General features: G+C 44.7%; 1 protein-coding gene across 2 annotated transcripts; it reads right to left on the minus strand.

Moving 5' to 3' along the window:
• Positions 1-229: 229 nt before the first annotated feature.
• CD40 (CD40 molecule) lies at positions 230-17,779 on the minus strand. 2 transcript variants are annotated; one of them, XM_043986171.1, is made up of 9 exons: positions 17,649-17,779; positions 10,547-10,625; positions 10,023-10,148; positions 9,688-9,834; positions 8,667-8,760; positions 4,966-5,033; positions 4,456-4,542; positions 4,284-4,312; positions 230-3,240 (listed from the first exon to the last, which is right to left on the minus strand). In XM_043986171.1, the coding sequence occupies exons 1-9, from the start codon at positions 17,688-17,690 to the stop codon at positions 3,082-3,084; spliced, it is 831 nt and encodes a 276-aa protein (XP_043842106.1). In that variant the 5' UTR covers positions 17,691-17,779; the 3' UTR covers positions 230-3,081. The 2 variants fall into 2 exon arrangements, with proteins under 2 accessions (XP_043842106.1, XP_043842107.1); XM_043986172.1 differs by lacking the exon at positions 4,456-4,542.
• Positions 17,780-22,322: the final 4,543 nt, after the last annotated feature.

Here is a 22,322-nt window from a genome sequence, read left to right on the forward strand (position 1 = left end):
GCAGGGCTGTGCAAAGTCACCAGCCTCATTCTCCTCCAGAGCCATCTGGGTCCAGTGGCAAGATATACATCAGGATGACTGGAAATAGCCCCAGATGTTTGAGGCAATTGGGGTTAAGTGATTTGCCCAGGGTCATTCAGTTAGTTAAGTGTCAAGTGTCTAAGTACAGATTTGAACTCGGGTCCTCCTGACTCCAGGGCAGTGCCACCTACTGTGCCACCTAGCTGCCCCCTGGCACATAGTAGGTGCTTAATAAATGCTTGTAGACTTGACTTGCTCATTCACCATTCATTAAGTGCCTTCCATGAGAGTAAATCAAGAGTGTTGAGGGAGAGAAGAGAGATGCCAATCAATGAAGAAAAACAGGTACCAACTTAAGAATAGAGGAATATGTGTAGAGATACAGGACGATGAACAGGAAGGCTGGGATGGACAAGGAGAGTAGACAGCTGATAGAGGCCAGGGAGACAGGCAGAGTTTGAAGAAAGTGACCTGGGGAAGTATTGTAGAGGGGGAGTAGGGAATAGAGAAGAGTGACCAGGACAAGACCATTATCCTCTTAAACAATCTTAATTAATGGTCCAGTCCATCTGCTGTTCTGAGTGGGGGGAAAGTGGAAAGGATTTTACTCTGAACCCAGAGGAGTCAAGGACCTTGGCTGAAGCGCTGCATCTATTGCCAGAGCAGATGGTGGTATCTGACCCGGGCGAGCCTCCCTTGCTGTACCACTGAACGGCTAACCCAACAGAAGGAGGGAGGCTGGAGGTCTGCCTTCTGGGTTTGAACCCCAGACTGGCCCTCACTCAGCAACCCCTCCCTCTCCTGCTTCCAGGTTTCTCCATCCAAGTTCCCAAGATGCCTTTCTCCCCATGTCACTCCCTTCCCCACACAGCTTTGCTTTTTCAGATTAAAATTGCATTTCTCCCTCCCCCCTACCTTGCCCCCCAGCAAGCAAATTCCTAATTTTCTGTGTCTGAGCTGCTTGGGCAGACAGATCCCTGGGGGCAGAGTCTTTAATAACAGAGGCTGCCCTAGGAAACCAGACATAGTGCCAGAGGGCCTAGGTGTGACACATATTTTAGAAGGGAAGGATTCCTGAGGTCTGTGAAGGGAAATAATCAGAAGTTAGCTACTGCCCTCTCCATGGACTCCAGTTCATTCCTCTCCCATACCTGTTTGGGCCAAACTTCTCCAACTATTTGGGGGGGGGGGGTGGATAATGGGAAGGTAGGAAGAGAAAAGAAAACAGGGGTTGGAGGAAGAGGACTGTGGGATGGGGATAAGCTATGGGAAAAGGAGGATCAGTGGAACATAGGACTTAGAGCTGGAAGGCACCACAGAGATTGTCCAATCCAACTTCTTCATTTTACAGAAAAGGAAACTGGGGCCAAGAGTGCCTAAGGTCAGACTGATAAGAGGTATAGCTGGAATTTGAAACCATATCCTCTGATTCAGATAGAGATGAGTTCAAGTGGATTCAAAGGATGGGCTAGTTGAGATCAAAGGGGCATTGAATCATAGTATGGCAAGAGATAAGGAATTCCCACCATAGTCAAATAAGCACTGGACTTAAGAGTCTGAGGCCCTTGTTTTAAATAGTGGCTCTGCTACTGCTATCTGTGTGACTTTAAGCAAGTTTCTCCTCTCCTTGGAGACAGTTTCCTCCACTGTCAAAAGAGGAAATGGGACTAGGAGTTCTCTAAGGGTCCTCCCAGTTCTAAAGCCTATGATGCTAAGGAACATGGGGAGAATGAGACCAGGGCAGAGTGGGGGCCTTGGGAATAGAAACGGACATGGATGTGACCTCAGTGCCACCTTCTGGATGCTGTCTGCTTTACAGCCACCACCTCCACTAGAGAGTCCAAGGCCCAGAGGGAAAAGGGACTTCAGGGTGGGATCAGTGGCCCTAGCTTTGCTTAAGGATCTTCACCGAGGGGAGGGGCACTCCCCCTCCCCCCCCCCAGCCATCTCCTCCCACCCAGGGGCTTCTACACGCCACTCCCTATCCCTTTCACTTTCCCTCTCTAAACACAGGCTGTAATTCCAGGTCTGTAAACATACTTTGAGCCACCTCCTTTATTAAGCTCCATGTGGGTCTAGACCCTAGAGCATAAACCAAGATTTCCCAATTAGGAGATCAAGACCTCTTACTGGACCTCAAAGTTTCATTTAATCAATCTCCAAACCACTTACAGATGCCAACCCTGATTCCATTCCAGGCAATGTGTACACAGCCCAGCCTGATCCCACCTTTCAGTGATCATAAATAACACTTAGAGAGACAGACTGACTCTGGCCTGACCCTCACCTCCACGCCTTTCTTGTATTTGTGCCCCAGCCAGTGTGGGCTAAAGCAGTCTTCCTCACTGCCCTCCCTTCTCCCTTTCCTGGGCTCTTCTTCCATCTGCTCCTCCTGTCTGGTCTACCCCTCAGCTGGCACTGCAGGAAGATAATGGGATGTTATATTTTTATCCTAATGTTCTCCCTGAAGGTGAGGAGCAGGGCACTACTGTACCCAGCAGCATCAGCAACAGCCACTCACACTATGGCTAAGATGGAGGAGAGGTAGGCTAGGAAGACCCCTGGGCCTTGAGGTGGATGCTAAAGAGTAAAGCTTCCCCCGTTCTGCATGGAAAGGGTCAGAAGGACCAACCTTAAGATCAAAAGTGCTTTGTGGGCAATGTGTGTATATTCATATTCCCGGAATCTCCTCTGTGGCTTGGGGGGGCAGGGGTGGATTGTGCCAGTGGAAATTCCTTCTCTGATAATGGGACCATTTTCTCTTTTCCTCCTTCCTTATGCAAAGGCAGCAGGACCAAGAGGGCAACTCTGGGGCCTGCAAATGTCCAAGTCATTCATAAAGGCAAAAAGTCTCCAGACCCTCTGCACCATGCACTTCCAGGGTCAGACAGGAAGCAGGCAGTCCCCCCAGTCCTTTCCCCACCCCTCCCTCTGTCTCCAGAACAACAGCCACTGGCAATGCTGCCCTCAGGACTCTGGAGCCTCCCCCACCTCCAGATGCCCTGAACCTCAGTGCTTGGCCCCATTCTGGCCCTGGCAAGCCCTGAGACCTACGGCCTCTCACTGTCCTTCTTGTTCTGAAATGCGGCTCTCTTTGCCATCCTCCTGGGTGACTGGCTGGCCCCGAACTAAGGTTTCCTGCACAGGGAGGAGATCCTCTTCAACCTCCTCGGGCCTTCTTTCTTGGGGTAGAACTGGGATACACACTTGCTGAAGAACCTGTTCGGGACAAAAAGTCAAGTTGAGGGCTTTCCCCCTGTGGGACACAGAAAGAGCATCAGGCTGCACATTCTGTCGTAGGAGAGGAGGGGGTGAAGGTGGGAGGGATGTGCATGCTCCCCTCCATAGCTACTTCCCAGTACATAGTGAAGGTATATGGTAAGAAACAGCAGTCTAGGCTTCTTTCCATGGGTGCTTCCTGCCCCCTGCTGGCCACACCATGAACCACAATAGACTTTAACCCTCAAAGGGAGGGGGATGGAATCCAAGGTCATAATCTCTAGAGTTGAAAGGGTTTTAGAGATGATCTAATCCAACCTTTTCAATTTGAAGGAAAGGAAACCGAGGCCCCATAAGGTTAAGTGACTTGGACGAGGTCACACAGGTAGAACACAGCAATGCCAGAACTGGAACCCAAGTTTTCTGCCTCTAAATCCAGCTGTTTTGCCCCTGCTGCAAAGCCGCAGGCCCTCCCTTCTGTCCTCCTCCCACAGAGCCTGCCTTTGCTGCCACCTCTAAGGCTTGGGGGAGAAACCCATAAGCACCTGACTGTTCAGAAGACTGGAAAAAAGCCAGCTACATTAGCTACCAGACCTAGACACCTAGATTGCCACCAGCTGTGTAGGGAGCTCAGGTTCAAGTCCCAGTAGAAGGAATAAGTAGAGAATCAGAGAGTCTGCACAATCCTCTCATTTTACAGAAGAGGATACTGATGCTGGAGAGGGAAAGGGACCTGCCCAAGGTCACACAGAGCCAAGACTAAAAACCCAGCTTGCCCCCCCTGCCCCCCCCCAGCTAGTGTGAACTTTCTGCTCCTCCAGGAGGGCACTAATGACCGGGTTCTGAGGCACAAGAAAAAACATAGCCAAGTCTCCATAGGTGGCCCCTATCCAAGGAATTAGAGGACACCGGCCATGATGATGGAGAGTGAAGCCAGTTCTTGGTGTCCAAATGTAGATGCCAGTGACTCACTCTCTCTTCTTCCAGTCTGCTGAACCCTGTCTAGATCTCAGAAAATAAAACTAGCTCAGGAAATGACCTACCTTGTTCCTCGGCTCCTTGAAACTCAGATCTGAATGAGAAATTGGGAGAAGAGAGATGTTAAGGTCAAGGAAAGAGAAACTGTACCCTGTGCCTTTTCCCTTCTCTCAATGGGTCTTTGTCCCATCTTTACCCAGGAAGACCTCCCATCACCCAGTCCAATGCCAGACTCACATTTCCAGTGCAGCAAGCTGATGACAACAAAGAAAATTCCTACTATGATGGGGATCAGCACCAAGAGACCGATTCGAGATTTGGAATCTGGGGAAAACTGAGCTTTAGCAAAACCTCACCCAGGCATCTCCCACCCTCCTAGAATCTTTTGTTCCTCACACTTTTCCATCCTTGGTCCGTTGTCCCTTCACTACCCCCAACTCAGAATCTTTTATTTCACACAGAATGCTAGAACATCTGATCTGGAAAGAGACTTAGTGATTGTGTGGTCTCTCTCCTCATATTACTGATGAAGAATCAGTGGCACAGAGAGGTGAGATGACTTGCTCAGTTACACAGCTAGTAACTGGCAGGACCAAAGAGTAGAATCCAGGTCTTAGGACTTTTAAGTCGAATGTTCTACCTTTTACTCTTTGCTGATTCATAACTTTAATGTCTATCTCATCCCTTTCACATACACACACACACAAATCTGACTTTAGTCTTCTGCCATTGTTCACCTATAATTACCTTCTGTGCAGATCACATCAGTTTTATCCGTTCCCTCCTGAATTTCCACCAGTCCTATGTCTTTGCAGCTGGATAGACACACAAGCACAAACACAGAGAGGGATTAAGTTTCCCCAGTTCATGGGGCTTCATGACCAGAATTAGAGGGATCAGATCAATCGAGAAGTCTTTGCTCCTCTGCTCAAGGGCCTATAGGAGATGGGAAAACATAAGCTATGGCCCCTATGCTCAAGGAGCTTAAAACCAAGTAGGGAAAGCAACCTTAATTAATGCAAGATTCAATTCATAAACTATGATAATGCTGCTCATATTTACAGGTTGCTCAGCATTTTCCTCACAACAACCCTGTAAGGTAGGTGGTACTAAGATTATTGTCCCCATTTTGCAGATAAGGAAGCTGAGTCATGGAGACTTTAAATGACTTGCCCAAAGAGCAAGTAAGTGTCAGAGCCAGGATTCATAGACAAATTCCAGGTCTTTTGACCGCCTCCAAGTACTGAACTCCTCCCACTAGCCCACACTCTTCAGAACCGTGCATGATCTAAGTGCTAACATGTGGACCACGAGTCCTAGAAAATTCAGAAAAGGGGGAGAGGAAAAAGGATGGTGAAGTCAGGGGAGGCTTCCTGAGGGAGGTGAGACTTGATCTGCATCTTAGAGGATGGACAGGTTTAGGGGAGAAAGTGTATTCTAGGCCAGGATGCTCCATTATGTTAAGAAGTGGAAGGGACCTCAGAAGTCATTGAATCCAAGCCCCTTGTTTTACAGATGAAGAAATGGGCCCAGAGAGGAAGTGAGAGGCAGAACCAGGACTTCAATCCTCTGGTTTCAAATTGAGGGCTCTTCTCACTCATAAACGATATTAATAAAGGTAGGCTCGTGTCTACAGGGCAATGCTGCAGCCAGCAGTGAGCAACTGTGTGGAGAAAAGATAGAGAACAGAAGAAAGAACCCCAAACCAGCACTGACATTTATGAGGTCTGTTGACTCTCCCATTTTAGGGCCCAATTCCCCCTCTGTGAAATGGGTATAATCATATTTATACACCAGGTCTCTCAGGATTTCGTTGAAAGAAAAATATACATGGGGCAGCTAGGTGGCACAGTGGATAGAGCACCAGCCCTGGAGTCAGGAGTACCTGAGTTCAAATCTGACTTCAGACACTTAACACTTACTAGCTGTGTGACCCTGGGTAAGTCACTTAACCCCAATTGCCTCACAAGAAAGAAAGAAAGAAAGAAAGAAAGAAAGAAAGAAAGAAAGAAAGAAAGAAAGAAAGAAAGAAAGAAAGAAAGAAAGGAAGGAAGGAAGGAAGGAAGGAAGGAAGGAAGGAAGGAAGGAAGGAAGGAAGGAAGGAAGGAAGGAAGGAAGGAAGGAAGGAAGGAAGGAAGGAAGGAAGGAAGAAAAATATGCCACAAACCTTGCTAGAACTATAGGAATATGAGCTATTGTCATGAGTATTCTCAGTCCTGGAAAGTTATGGGAAATAAGGTTGGATAGGCATTATTATAAAGGGCCAGGCAGAGCAGTTCAGACTTGATTCATTAGGCAACAAGGAGCCCCTAGCAGTGTTTGATCGGTTTCATGATAAAAATGAGTGGTTTTTGGAAGATGAATCTGGAGCTTGTGCAGAATAGATGGGAGGAGAACACTGAAGGCAGGAAGACTAGTCAGGAAACTGCTCTAGTAGTTCATCTATGAGCTGATGAGAGCCTGGCTGTGAGAGGGGAAAGAAAGATACCTCAAGGGAATGAACCGCAGCCTTGGGGACTGACTGATCTTGGGCAAAACAAAGAAGGCTGATGTCATCAAACCACTACTGGATTTAGACTTGGAGGGCCTGAGTTTGAATCCCAACTTTTCCACTACATATATGGCATGTGGTAAGTTGTGTAACCTCCCCAGAACTCAGCTTCTGCATCCATGAAACGAGAGTTGGATAATATGGTATCTGAGTTCCCTTCTAGGTCTGACTCTTACAATCTCTATGAAAGGATGTCTCAGGGATTCTCCCCCCAGGAAGGGTCATAGGTGATTCTAGAGTAAGAAATTCACCATTTTGTAAAGGGGAAAATGAAACCCAGGAAGGTTAAGTGCAGGTCACCTGACTACAAATCCAATGTTCTTTCCACTTAATAGTTCTGCCCAGGATAAGAGATTGGGAGTGGGGACAGCTGGATGGAATAGACCAGGCTAGACTAACAAGAGCAGAAGACTTAATAGGACCAGGGGACTCTTCCCTACTGGAGACTGCTACTGTTTTCTCCATCAGAACACTAGAACACATGGGTGTATCCCTGAAAATGTGCTGGGTATATCTTGAATGTCTGTATTCCTCTGAAACTTTTGCTACTTTGTGACCAGAAAAATGAAGGGTAGACAATGGAATAATGGTGGAGAGAAGGAGGGAGAGGGAGGGAAGGAAGGAAGGAAGGAAGGAAGGAAGGAAGGAAGGAAGGAAGGAAGGAAGGAAGGAAGGAAGGAAGGAAGAATGGATGGATGGATGGATGGATGGATGGATGGATGGATGGATGGATGGAGGAAGCAAGGAAGAAAGAAGAGAGAAGAATGGAGGGAAGGACAGATGGAAAGAGGTAGAGAAGGAAGGAGGGGAGGAAGGGAGGGAAGGGGAAGGAGGGAGGAGGGGAAAAGGGAGGGATTGAGGAAGGGACAGAGGGATGGAAGAAAAAAGAAGGAAGAAAAATTGTGTAAAAAGGCAGAGCAGACGGGGCAACTAGGTGGCACAGTGGATAGAGCACCAGCCCTGAAGTCAGGAGGACCTGAGTTCACATCTGGTCTCAGACACTTAACACTTACTAGCTGTGTGACCTTAGGCAAGTCACTTATCCCCAACTGCCTCACCAAAAACAAAACAAAACAAAACAAACAAAAAAAGGCAGAGCAGAAAGTTAGTGTTAAGATAAGCAATATGGTATAACTGGACTTGGAGTCAAAAGACATTGGCTTGAGTCCCAGCTCTAATGCTTACGAGACTAACCTTGACCAAGTAAGTCATTTAATCTCCTGAGACTCAATACCCATATCTATAAAATGAGTAGAATCGTTCTCAAACAGGTACTAGCTGCAAGACCCTGGGCAAGTCACTTAACCTTTCTCTGTCTCCATTTCCTAATCTATAAAATGGAGATAATAATACCACCTTCGTTGTTATTGTGAGGAACAAATTAAACAATATGCGAATGCTTTGTAAACCTTAAAGTGCTACAGAGATTAGCTGTTATTTTTTATATTATCATTATAATTATCCTTGTACTACCTGCTTCACAAGGGAAAGTTCTTTATAAACCTTGAGAAACAAAGAGGAACTGTTATTCTTTTCTTTTTCTTTTTTCTTTCTTTTTTTTTGCGGGGCAATGAGGGTTAAGTGACTTGCCCAGGGTCACACAGCTAGTAAGTGTCAAGTGTCTGAGGTCAGATTAGAACTCAGGTCCTCCTGAATCCAGGGCCGGTGCTTTATCCACTGCGCCACCTAGCTGCCCCCCGGAACTATTATTCTTTTCAAGCAGAAAGCATGGGTATGCCAAAGGACACACACCTGCCCCAGTAGATGACTGGGAAGGGTGGGAGAGAGAGACCTTCACAAAAAGTAATGTCTCTTTTCAACTTTCCAGGTATGCCATGGACATACGGTGAATGAATACTCCTGAGCCCAGGAAGCAAGAGTCAGGAATGCCCAGTACCTGGTCCAGGGCTGGCATTCTTCCGATGCAGAGGACACGTTGGAGAAAAAGCCTTTCTGGCAGGATTCACAGAGGGTGTCAGTAGTACCTGTGCCTGGGAGAAGAGAGGAGAACAGAGTGGCTGTCTTGGTCAATAATAGCTGACAAACATTTATTAAGGGTCTACTATGTGCCAGGCACTGTGCTAAGCACTCGCCCTCCAGGGGCCTACAATCCGATGGGGGAAGCTACTGCATAAAAAGGAAGCTGAAATGTGGAGGGGAAGGCAGAGCTTATGCAGAACATGGTGTCCAAACCAAGCAGAGCAGCTGATGGTAAACAGCATTAGCTGGAAAAGTCTGTGGCCTTTCTGGAGGGAGGCCTTGGGAAGAGTTCATTTCTCCACCCTCCAGCCCTTCCATCAGAGGAGAAAGGCCCCTAAAGCTGGCATCTTGAGGTAGGTCTGGAAGGCTATTAAGTCAGGCCCCTGTGGGTTATGAAAGCAATAGACATTTTGGAGCCAAGGTCAGGAGAAAGCTTGAGACCACCTGACCAACCCTTGGTCTCCAGCTGCATTTTGCAAGAGAACTTCTAACCCTCCCTTTCTCCCCCTTCCCCATCTCCTGGGCCTGGGAGTGGCTAGAACCTCTGGCCAGGAAGACAAGGGAAGATAGCAAGTCCCTGCCAAATGGTGTCAATTTAGGGCCTGGAGCTCCCCCTGACACACAGACCCGCCCCAATTCCTTTCCTTTCTTTGGAAGAAGTAACAGGAATGGTAAGTAGGAATTGCCTGGCTAAATGCATATAAAAGAGATGGAGCATGCCTTTTCCCTCTTCACCTTTGGCCTGGTCTCTCTCACTCCCCCATACTTCCTGGACTAGAATCTTAGAAATGAAAGGGGCCTTAGCCATAGAATACCGGATATGGAAGAGACCTTAGAATGCAGGATGTTAGAGCCAGGAGATCTTAGAAACCATCTAGTTTGACCCTCTTATTTCATGAAGAAGGAAAGTAAGGAAGTGGCTGAGTAGGGCTACTCACCCTTCTCCTTGACGCCGAATCCTGGCTGGCAGGGGCTATGGGTGCTGCAGCTCTCGCACTCTGGGCTAGTGCAGTGAAGACCATCCGTGCAAATGCAGATGGTGTCCTTTTCCAAGGAGCCTTCCTTCTGAATCTTGAGGTGCAAATCTGAGCAGAGAGGGCCATGAGGAGCCAGTGATGAGAGGAAAGGAAGGAGTCACATCTCCCTGCCCAGCTCTTTGCTGCCCCAGAATCTAGTCTCCACAAATACAGGTACAGTGGGGCACATGCCCTCTCCCGTTCCCCTGGCTCCCCACCACCACCACCACCATCACCATCACTCTTAGTCAACATACTGATATCGCAATATCTGTGTAGGTGGCAGTATTTTTCATAGTTCCAGGAAGCCTGGAACTCGCCCTCTTGGCAAGGCTGGCACTGGGTTTCATTGTCCTTGCTGCAATCGGCGACCAGCTTTGTTCCTGGAAGATGTCAAGAGAAGAGAGAGCTACAAGCCAGGCCTGAGCCTCACATATCTATAACACACTGAGGTTTACAAAGCACTTTTCTCACAATGAGCCCTGGGAGCTAGGTCAATCGGTCCACAAGTATTAAGTGCCTACTATGTGCTAAGCACTGTGCTAGGCATATTATCATATCTACTTTATAGATGAGGAAACTGAGGGAGAGTGGGGGGGGTGTCACATGGTTAGTTTGTATTACTATATATATATATATATATATATATATATATATATATATATATATATATATATATATATATGTATAAAAGCACCCAAAGTCACATGGCTAATATGTATTAGAGCCAAGATTTGAATCCAGGTCTCCTAATTCCCAGCCTAGTCACCTTTTCACATACCTGGAGAACACTTCTTACAACAGAGTCCATTCACTGAGTAGTGGTCTTTCTCACATGAAATGAATGGCTTCATGTGGACCTAAAAAAAAGAGAAATCACAGGATCCCCAAATTTGGAAAAACCTGAAGATGTCATCTGCCTACCTCCAGTTAAGGGAATGACAATTCAATGGCCTGGATTATTTAGACCGGAGGTGTCAGCAAAACTCCTGAGAGCCAGCAGAACCAGATTAAAATGTAATTAGGAAATATTTAACAAAAGAAATTTAAGAGGGCAGCTAGGTGGCACAGTGAATAAAGCACTGGCCCTGAATTCAGGAGGACCTGAATTTAAATCCAGCCTCAAATACTTGACACTAGCTGTGTGACCCTGGACAAGTCACTTAACCCTCATTGCCCCACAAAGAAAAAAAAAGAAAAAGAAATTTAAAACACAATGGAACATATAAAATGTTAATAGTTGTATATAGTTTAGTGACCCCACGCACACACACACCACTAAAACTATTCAAGAGATTTAAATGAGTCTGAAAATGAGATTCAAAGTGAGAATCACTCTCCTGAGTCAGCCTCTGATGTATCCTGGCAGAGAGGAGGCCTGGGCCAAATCTCTGAACCCTTTAGTGTCCCAAACAGTTCTAAAACCAAGGGTCAGAACAGTTGCTTATCTGCATGGGTAGAAGGAGAGGCATAATGCCTGAGCAAGTTAGATTTTTAGTGTCACCATTGATATTTCTGAAACCAGCAACCAATACAAATCAGGAATTGACCTATTGTTTTGATGTTTGTCTAGACTTAACAAAGTGATGGAGAAAAGGTTAATCACTCAGATGAAATTTATAAGTTCATGCTGGGTTTGGAGAGCCAATTGTTAAATGTTTTCCAGCATACCCCCTAGAGTTTTAGCTGGAGTTCTGTAAACCTATGAAATCACAGATCCAGGCCCCAAAATAAACACACACTGCATCTTCAGCCAATTGTAATGTGAGGAGTCAAAGGACCTAGGTTCAGATTCTGGTTCTGCTACTAGTGTGACCATGGAGAAAGCCCTTAATATCTCTGGGCTTCAGTTTTCACATCTGCAAAGTGGGAGGGAGAGGTTGGGCTAGATGATCTCTTGGGTTTCTTCTAATCCTAAATCCTATTATCTTAAAAATACCAAATGAATTGAACAAAATTGGAACAAAATTGGGTGTGGAGTTAGGGGACTTGAGTTCCGGGCCCAACTTTGCCTCTTATTCAAAGTCATACTTAGTGTCACTGCCTATAGTCAAATCCAATTCTCCTGACTGCTGGTTTAGTAGTCCTTCCCCCATTCGGCCATGTGACAGAGAACTCACTACTTTAAGAGGCAGTTCATTGCTACTCTACCCCTACACCATACTGCCTCTCAAATGACCCCTTTCTCTTCTCCCCATTTGTTATTTTCTTCAAGAAACATTGTCTTCCTCACAAACTGTCATCTATTTTCATTAAATATGGCTTCCTACCTCCCCCTATTCTCTGTATATATCTGTCTCTCTCTGTCCCTGTCTATGCCTCTGTCTCTTTGTCTCTGTGTCCCTGTCTGTCTATGTCTCTGACTGTCTCTGTCTCTGTCTCTGTCTCTGTGTCTCTAACTGTGTCCCTATCTCTGTCTTTGTCTCTGTATCTCTCTCTCTGTCTGTCTCTATCTTTCTCCCCTTTCTTCTCCTCCCCCATCCCCAATACTACCACATTCTTTTATCGAACCCAACTAAAATCAGTTGAGTTTGTTGCAGGTGAGCTCTGGCCTTCAGGAAAGCCAATGAGACAATTTGTATGTATGTCAATTAATTACATTTTACAGCCAGTAGCAGAACCCCCAGTAATTTATACAGCACCTTGAGAGGACTGACTCAGTAACAGCTTACGAAGCAGATGAATGCACAGCAGATGTTTGTCCCCCTAGCAATGTCAGTCATCTCACAGTGCAGACAGTCCTGAAGGGGGCTGGGTAAGAATGTGGGTGCCTAAGTACAACCATCAGAGGATCCCTGGGCTAGAAGGAAACCTGGAGCTCATCTAGTTTGCATCTCAGTCCTGCAGCCAATGACAGAGATCCCTTCTGAAGCATCCCCACCAATACCAATCACCTACTACTTGAACACAACCAGTGACAGGAAGCAGCCCATTCCATTGCTAGGCAGCTTTTATACTAGGAAGTTCTTCCTTATATGGAACTAAAATATAATAAGAACAATAATAATAGCTAGAATTTATATAGAGCTTTAAGGTTTACAAAACCCTTTATAAATATTATCTTATTTTATCCTTACAACAACCCTGGGAGGTAAGTACTATTATTATCCCCATTTCACAGTTGAGAAAACTGAGGCTTAGAGAGATTAAGTTACTTTCCCAGAGTCACACAGCTGCTATTAAGTGTTTGAGGTCATATTTGAACTCGGGACTTTCTGACTTGAGATCCCACACTATAACCATTGTGCTACCTGGTTGAGTTTAATCCCTCTTCACATGACAATCTTTCAAGTACAGTATTTAAAGAAAGCAATGGAAGGAAGGAAGGAAGGAAGGAAGAAAGAAAGGAAGGAAGGAAGGAAGGAAGGAAGGAAGGAAGGAAGGAAGGAAGGAAGGAAGGAAGGAAGGAAGGAAGGAAGGAAGGAAGGAAGGAAGGAAGGAAGGAAGGAAGGAAGAAAGAGAAAGAAAGAAAGAAAGAAAGAAAGAAAGAAAGAAAGAAAGAAAGAAAGAAAGAAAGAAAGAAAGAAAGAAAGAAAGAAAGAAGGAAGGAAGGAAGGAAGGAAGGAAGGAAGGAAGGAAAGAAAGAAAGAAAGAAAGAAAGAAAGAAAGAAAGAAAAAGAAAGAAAGAAAGAAAGAAAGAAAGAAAGAAAGAAAGAAAGAAAGAAAGAAAAAGAAAGAAAGAGAAAGGAAGGAAGAAAGCAAGCAAGCAAGCAATAATGATGCTGATAAAATCCATTCTCCATCCAAGTCTTTATCCCCAGTTCTTTCAAACTCAAGAGCCAGCTGGTGGCTCAGTGGGCCTGGAGTCAGAAAGACCTGAGTTCAAATTCAGCCTCAGACAGTTAACTAGCTGTGTGATCCTGAAACACACAACTCCTGTTTAACCTCGGCCAGTAAAATGGGGAGACTAGTAGCACCTAGCTTGCTGCCTGGCACATAGTAGGTGCTATATACATGTTGATTCCCTTTCCTCCATTGACACAGTTTCAAGGCTTTTCAGGTTGGCTGCCTTCCTCTAGACGCACTCAAGTTTGCCAACATTGCTTCTAAAATCTGACCTGGGTGTCCCAGGGGACACAACACAGTGCTCCAGATGAGGTCTGATCAAGCAAGCAAGTGGAACTGACATGACTTCCCTGTTTCAGGATCATACTATTGACTCATATTGAGTTTTCGGCCAATTAAAATCCTCATGTAACTTTCATGAGCAAATGTCTGGTCCCATTCCCCCCATTTTATATTGGTACAGGAAAGGTTGGGGGCCTAAGCATAGAATTCTACATCTATCTCATGAAACTGAAAATGTAAATTTTAAAAATCAAGACACGCTAGATATAATTTATATATATATATTATATGTAAATTATATAATTTAATATTGAGAAATTACTTCAATAACAAAAACCTTGTAATAAGCAGATGGTTCTGGATTTTAGTGGATTGGAAGGTTACCATTCAGTAATACTTGAAGCATCTCAAATTTAGGAAAGTGCATTGTACCCCAAATGAGAAATTGGCTAGATAAGCCTTCCAGCCTAAGTAGGCCTCCTAAAATACAACGGCCTGTGGATCTTACCACACAAAGGTCATTTCGACTTCGTACACATACATACACACACTATTAGATCCAGTTAGAAGGGACTTTAGGGATTGTTTAAGTCAACTCCCTCATTTACAGAGGAGGAAACTGAGGCCCAAAGAAGAAACTGAGGTCCAAAGAAATCCTTGCCCAAGGTCACACAGATAATAAGTGGCAAAAGCCAAATGGGGACCCCTGTTTTCTAAGCCCATATCCAGTGCTTATTATATTGTAGGAGGGAATTGCTGCTACAAAGCCAGCATTAGTATCTTTATTTTACAGATGAACAAACTGAGGCTTGAAATGGGGACATAACTTGATGAAGATCATATAGCTGACAAGTTTTGGATCTGAGCCCAGAATTTGGGGTTTCGGGCTCCAAGTCTAGCGCTCTTCAGCCCAGCGATCAATATCATTAACTCCATCATAAAACAGAAAAGAAATCAATCTACTCTGAACCTTTGACCAACCATGAGCCCTTAGCTCTGCTCCTCCTGTCACAAAATATTCTCCAGGGGAGTGCAAGTGGCTAAAGAATTCTCCGTGTTTCAGGGAGCCCAGCCCTTGCCCTGTGGCAGAACTTAGAATTAGGAGCTAGGGATCCTGATGCTCCAGTTCACCTCCTTTCTACCTAACTCTTCCTCCCATGTGGCCCCTTCCACAAAGCTCTATGACTGGCTCCACCCTCCCTTCTTTCTATCTCTATTTGCCTTCTTAACTTCTGTACTCAGTGAAAATGAAAGTAGAGGGGCAGAAGTGGCTCTCCTCCTTCCCCTCCCACCAGGAACCCAACTCCTTCCTAGCAATCCTCCCAGGCTTGTTTATTCCTGTATACCCATCACTCTTAAGTCTTTACAGCTTCACTGACAATCCCCACCATCACCAGTAAAATGGGGTGGGGGAAGGGGGGAAATTATGGGGGAGCACAGCAGAACAGGTACAAGGGGGATTCCCAGCCTCCAAAATGAGGAACTATCCAAAAAACCGAGAGGGGTGTGGGCCCTCAATGAATTCCCCAGCGATATGCTTGGGCAATTCTGAGCCAGTGTGATGGCTTCAGAGAGGCCCCATCATCCCCAGGAAGTACTCTAACCCAGGGCTTCTTAAACTTCTTCCACTGGCGACCCCTTTTCGCCAAAATTTTCATGGCCCCCACATTCAGTTATGTGACCCCACATGGGGTCATGACCCACAGTTTAAGAAGCTTTGCTCTAGGGGACAGCTAGGTGGCGAAGTGGATAAAGCGCCGGCTCTGGATTCAGGAGGACCTGAGTCCAAATCCAGCCTCAGACACTTGACACTAGCTGTGTGACCCTGGGTGAGTCACTTAACCCTCATTGCCCCACAAAAAAAAAAAATAATAAAATATTTTTTTAAAAAAAAGAAGCTTTGAAAAAAAAAAAAAAGAAGCTTTGCTCTAGCCCCCTCTGAGAGACTGTATGGTTGAGAAGAAAAAGCACTGGGTTGGGAGTCCGTGCCTAAGTCAGTGCAGGCCAGTCACTTCACCTCACTAAGCCTCAGTTTCCCCAATGAAAGAGTTTAAGTAAACAGTCTCTAGGGTCTCTTCCACCTCTACCATTTTCTAAGTCTTAGGTCCCTTCCAGCTCTGTCATGGTGTGATCTAAGAACTAGGAAGTTCTAATGTTTTGTATTCTACTGCTCCTTCCAGTTCTGAAATTACATGTTTGTGGGATCCTAGATATTTGACATGGATTTTAGAAATCCGTCCAAGTCCTTCATTCTTTTTTTTTTTTTTTTTTGGTGAGGCAATTGGGGTTAAGTGACTTGCCCAGAGTCACACAGCTAGTAAGTGCTAAGTGTCTGAGGCCAGATTTGAACTCAGGTCCTCCTGACTCCAGGGCCAGTGCTCTATCCACTGCGCCACCTAGCTGCCCCCCAAGTCCTTCATTCTTACTGATGAAGAAATTGAAGCTTAGAGGTGAAATCTACTCAGTGTCACACAGGTTCTAAGTGATGGAACAGGAATTTGAATTTGGGTTTCTGATTCCAAATTTAATGTCCTTTCCATTGATTTTATACTTCCCTCAAAGATCCCTTCCAGTTCTGATATTCTCTGTTCTATGGTTTCTCCCCAACTTTGGAATTCTGTTTTCCAAGGCCTTTTCAAATGGAACATTCCAGGATTCTCAGTTAAAACAAACAAACCAAAAACAAAAACAAAAACAATTGACTTGTTTCCTTTAAAAAAAAAATAAACCTCAAAAACATTGATTTGTTTCCTTTAACTCCCCCATGCTGTCTCTGAAATCATCTCCATTTCTTTGAGTTAGGGAGTTGGGGTATTTCCCTGGGCATTTCCCCCGACACCAGACCAGTGGTCCTATACAGATGTGGCAGCCTTGCCTTCTGTCTCTCCTTTCCTCTTCTCCAAGGAGTTTCAACTGTTCACCTATCTTTCCCTCTATCCACAGAGACAGCACAGAAGGGAAGTGCTGATAAGACACCTCCCCGCTTTGTCAAGGATCCCATGACCATACAGAGGGGGTGTTACCAGATGGAACAGCATCCTGTAATATGGGAACAGGACAGGAAACTGGACTTTTTCCATCTCTTCCTATTCCATTTCACTTCCTTTCTGGACTAGAGGCTAGCAATCTATCCGTAACCTCCCCGGTTCTTTAGCCAGTCAGTCTCAAGGGCTTAAGACTGAGCACAGACTCCTGGAGCCTAGGTCCGTGCCAACTGAGAGGCAGTCTCACCTCTTTCTCCTTGAAGTGCCCGTGACGAAATTTCCACAAAAACTCTAGACTGGACTGGACATAATGTAAACTCAAGGAATGTGGAAAGAATTGAAGCAGCTCTACTTAGCCACTGGATGCCTCAGACCCTTAAAGCGGCCTATGGATGAACGACATGTTGCCTGGCAGTTGGAGGGGTGGGGTGTGTGACCCACAGCTCACTCCCCTTCAACTAGCAATAAGGAGAGTTGTCCTCCACCATTAGGTCATTTCCCTTCCCTTCCTCCTCTCCCTCTCCCTTTGGTTCAACTTTCAGCTTCTCCCCGTCTCCCATTGGTTGCTCTCTCTAAGAAAGTAAATCAACTGTTGGCGCTGGGGAAGAAGGAACCTCAGAGACACCTAGTCCATTGTTCTCATTTCACAGAGGAAGAAACTGAGGCCTAGAGGGGCCACCTTTCAGCATCCCCTAGGATCCAGACATTGGCTAGATGGGTGAGTCCTTTCCCAAGAGTCCTGCTTTTCTCTCTGTCCCATCCCAAGTTGTAGACCCCAACCTGGCCTCCCTAGAGGGAGAAGGGGAATGAAGGGAGAGAAAGTCAACTCACGGTAGCGAAAACGCAGCTCCACAGCAGACAGAACAGGATCATGGCTGTTCTAGACGAGGGCTGCGAGAGAGGTGAGGATGGCCAAGAGCAGGCGTCTAATAGTCCTCTACACACCACAGGGAAGCCCCACCCATACTAATGGGCGGGGCATCTTGAGCCAATGGCAGCTAATGAGAGGCCTCTGGCCACGCCTCAAGGAGGCTTTCCCGTGGGTATTCCAGGTTAGGACGGTTTTCCGAGATCCAGTTGAGGGGTCTCTTTTCCTAGCTCCCCAAGCTTCTCTCCCCCTTACTTCCAACCCCTGTAGTGGAATCCCAAAGGGTAATAAAATCAGGAAAGGACCCTGTCTTACGCTCCAAGGATTATAGGGGTGGTGAACTAGGGCGCGCTCCGGGGGCTGGAGACCCGCTCTGGGGTTAGGGGCTCAACTCTGCTCCACCCCCACCCCCATTCCCCATCCCGACAGAACTGAAAGTCCTTCCCCCGCCCTCTCTGGGCTCTCTGCCAGACTTTTTAGAGGAAGTCCCCTGGGAGAACTGCAGCTGGGAGAGGAGACGGGGGTGTTTGCAAGGAAAGGAGTTTCCCAATTTGAGTTTCTCTTTCATTCCGAAAGAAATTCCAGACTAAGTGAGGGACCTGGAAAGGTGGGGAGAGGCTGTTCTTTGCCCATCTCTGTCCCAACTCTAAGCCCGAAACTGACAGAAGACTAAGCATAGTTCACCTAAGTTCTATAGCACTTAACACTCCTATTGTAAAAATTATTTTACAAAGGAGAAAGCTGAGGCCCAGGGAAAGAAGAAAACTGGCTTGTCTAAGGTCACACAAAGCAGTCCTCGGCAGAACCGGGCCTGGATCCCACATTTCCTGACTTGCAGTTGGGTGTTCTTGTAGGAATACCAAGTTCCTACAAGATTTTGAAACCACAGATTTGGGGAGGTGGGGAGTGGGGGTATGTGTAACCTTTTGTGTAATGAAAAGATCACTGGGGTTTAAAGTGAAATGTTCTTTGATTTCTTGACTTTATGCAAATCCCTTCCCTTCTGGGCTCCTGTTTTCTCCTTAAAATGAAGGTGGTAAACTTTGAGTGCTCACTGCCATGGAAATATAAACTATATTCTTGATTTTTACAAGAAAGCCTGGAATTGGAACAGGGAGGGGTCACTAGATAATCCTTAAAGTCCCTTAGAACGCTGGTAATCCTAGGAAGAAAGGGTAGTTCAATCTATTTTGCATAGCTTCCGAATCTTTCAATAAGTATGTACCCAATTAAGACCTACTGTGTGCCAAGCACTTGCTGGGAGTTGAGGATACAAAGACAAAAATGAAACAGTCCCTGTTCTCAAAGAGCTTACACTATGGGAGAGGAGAAAGAAAATGTAGACAAGTATATATTTTTAAAATTATTTTAAATTGAACCTATGATGTCATTGATGTAGGGAGTTTCCAAAAAGGAACTTTTCTCCACTAATATACTTTACTTCTCTGCTAATTATAGTCTTTAGTTGCCTGGGGGCACTGAGAAGTTAAGTGACTTGCCTGAAGTCACCTAGTTAATATATGTGAGAGGTAGAACTTGAATCCAGGTCTTCCTACCTATGAAGTTAATTATTTACTACTACATAACTTATACAGCATGTCCCACAAGTCTTAGTGCAGTTTGAAGCTTGAATAACCTCAGCTGTATAAATACCACAAATTCACCATAAAATTTGAAAAGTTAATGATTTAAAATGTTTAAATATCAATGTGCTGCTTATTAAAACATAATATAACCAGGGCAGCTAGGTGGCGAAGTGGATAGAGCATCGGCCCTGGATTCAGGAGTACCTGAGTTCAAATCCGGCCTCAGACACTTAACACTTACTAGCTGTGTGACCCTGGGCAAGTCACTTAACCCCAATTGCCTCACTAAAAAAAAAAACACAAACAAACAAAAAACAATATAACCATCATCATGTGTTATACCTTACTCTAGTTAATTTTCAAGCTTTGTACAAAGTTTCGTCACCTGCTGCTCAGTGACTGAAAGGATTGCATGTATAATTCTAGGCCAAAGATCATTCAAAGAATAAGAGTTTGATACTTACATGACAGCTTTGATGTGACCCCACAAGAAAAAGGACAACGGGAGAGAGACAAGGTGAACAAGGTGACCAAAAAAGAGAACCTCCCACACTTGGTCTGAGAAAGTGTCATACAAAAACTGTCACACACAAGTCATAATGACACATGGTTTCCTGTCTTGTTAAACTTAAAAAATAAATTTTATTAAAAATTCATGAAATTAAATACGTCAAAGAAATAAAAGTAAACTTTCAAATGCTTAAGTGTTTAGCATTTATACTTCAGAAGATATTAAAGTTTAAAGCTGCATTAAGACTTTTGGGACATTTAGTGTAAATGCATGTGTTGGGGGGGGGTGTGTATACACACACAATATACATACACAGATACAGAGAACTACAAGGTAATTGGGAGCACAGGCATTAGCCATAGTCGGGATCAGGAAAGGTCTCATGTAGAATGTTGCACTTGGGCTGAGCTTTGAAATGAATGAGAGATGCCAAGAAGTGAAGATAAGGACAAATGACATACTGAGCATGTAGGAATGGCCAGTAAAAAGGCCCAGAGGTTGGAGATGGAATATTGTATGTAAGAGACATGAAAGGTCCTGGGTGTTTGGAACAAGAATGATGGGAAAGGGAATAATGTTTAATAAGACTGTGAACACAGGTTGTAAATGCCAAACAGGAATTTGTATCTGATCCTAGAAATATCAAAGAACCACCAGAGTTTGTTGAGCAGAGGAATTGATATGATTCAAGGCCTGTTTTAGTAATATTCGATTTGGCGGTAGTATGCAGGTAAAATTGGAAAAGAGAAAGACTGGAGAAAGGGGAACCAAATAGGAAGTTATAACAATAGTCCAGAAGAGAGATAATAAAGACTGAGGTGACAATCATGTAAGTAGAGAGAATGAGATGAATGCCAGAGATATTATAGAGGCAGAACCTCTATAATATATAAATGTATATTTGATATGATATAAAAATATAAGTATATAATATGTATAATATAGAAATATAGTTGAAATGTGTGTGTGTATATATATATATATATATATATATATATATATATATATATATATATAGAGAGAGAGAGAGAGAGAGAGAGAGAGAGAGAGAGAGAGAGAGAGAGAGAGAAAGGACTTGGCACCTGACTGGATGTGAGGTGATAGAGAATGAGGAGTTAAGGATTACTTAGAGATTGGGGCAGTTAGGTGGTGCAGTGGATAGAGTTCCAGGCTTGGAGTCAGGAAGACTCATCTCTCTGGGTTCAAATTTGGCCTCAGACACTTACTAGCTGTGTCACCCTGTTTGCCTCAATTCCTCAAATGTAAAGTGAGCTGGAGAAGGAAATGGCAAACCACTCCATTATCTCTGCCAACAAAACCCCAAATGGGGTCACAAAGAGTCAGACACGACTGAACAATAACAACAACAAAAGAGATTGGGTATCTGGGTAGCTTGTAGGATATTTGTGCCCTTAACAGAAATAAGAAAATTGGTAGGAGGGAATGGGCTTGGGGGGGAGGTAATAAGTACTGATTTGGACATGTTGAGTTTGATATGCCTAAGGGACAACAAGTTTGATATATGCAAACGCAGTTAGTTGATGATGAAAGACAAGAGATACTAGGGCTGGATATACAAATTTGGGAATCATCTGAATAGACATGATAAGTAAGCCCCCCGGAGTGTGTACATAAAAAAGTAAGGGGGGGCAGCTAGGTGGCGCAGTGGATAGAGCACCGGCCCTGGAGTCAGGAATACCTGAGTTCAAATCTGGCCTCAGACACTTAACACTTACTAGCTGGGTGACCCTGGGCAAGTCAATTAATCCCGATTGCCTCGCTAAAAAAAAAAAAAAAAAAAAAAAAAAAAAAAAAAAAAAAAGTAAGGCCCAGGAAAAATCTTGGAGTACACCTGCAGTTAGGAAGTGCAATAAGGGTGATGATCTAGCAAAGGAAATTGAAGAGGAACAATCATACAGGTTAAGAGAGCCAAGGAAGAACAATAAAAGTAGACTCTGGGCGTCACTTAACCTCTGTTTGCCTCAGTTTCCTCAACTGTAAAATGGAAATAATAATAGCACTTGCCTCACAGAGTTGTGAGGATTAAATGAGGTAATATTTTTGGGGGAAAGTGCTTAGCACAGTGCCTGACATGTGAATGCTTATTACCTTCTTCCCCAGTGTCATGAAAACCCAGTGAGAAGAGAGTATCCAGAAAGAGAGGGTTGGTCAATAGCATCAAATAGCACAAAGAGATCAAGAAGAATGAGTATGGAGAAAGGGCAATTAAGACAGGACACTGGCAACTTTAGAGAGCAGTTTTAGTTGAGTAAGGAGGTCAAAATGCAGATTGCAAGGGATTGATTAGTGAGTGAAAAGAGAGAATGTAGAGACCACAAGATCATTTTTTCTAGGAGTCTGGCTGTGAAAGGAAAGAGAACTATAAAATAGCTATAGGAAATGATATGGTCAAATGAGGGTTTTTTTTAAGAACTGGGGAGACTGTGGGTGTTTGTGTTAGTAGGGACAAAGCCATTAGATAAGAAGATACTAAATATTAGAGAGGGAGAAATGATTGTGGGAACAGACCTGCTAAAGAA

This window comes from Dromiciops gliroides, chromosome 2, assembly GCF_019393635.1.
Source record: "Dromiciops gliroides isolate mDroGli1 chromosome 2, mDroGli1.pri, whole genome shotgun sequence".
Classification (NCBI taxonomy): Eukaryota; Metazoa; Chordata; class Mammalia; order Microbiotheria; family Microbiotheriidae; genus Dromiciops; species Dromiciops gliroides.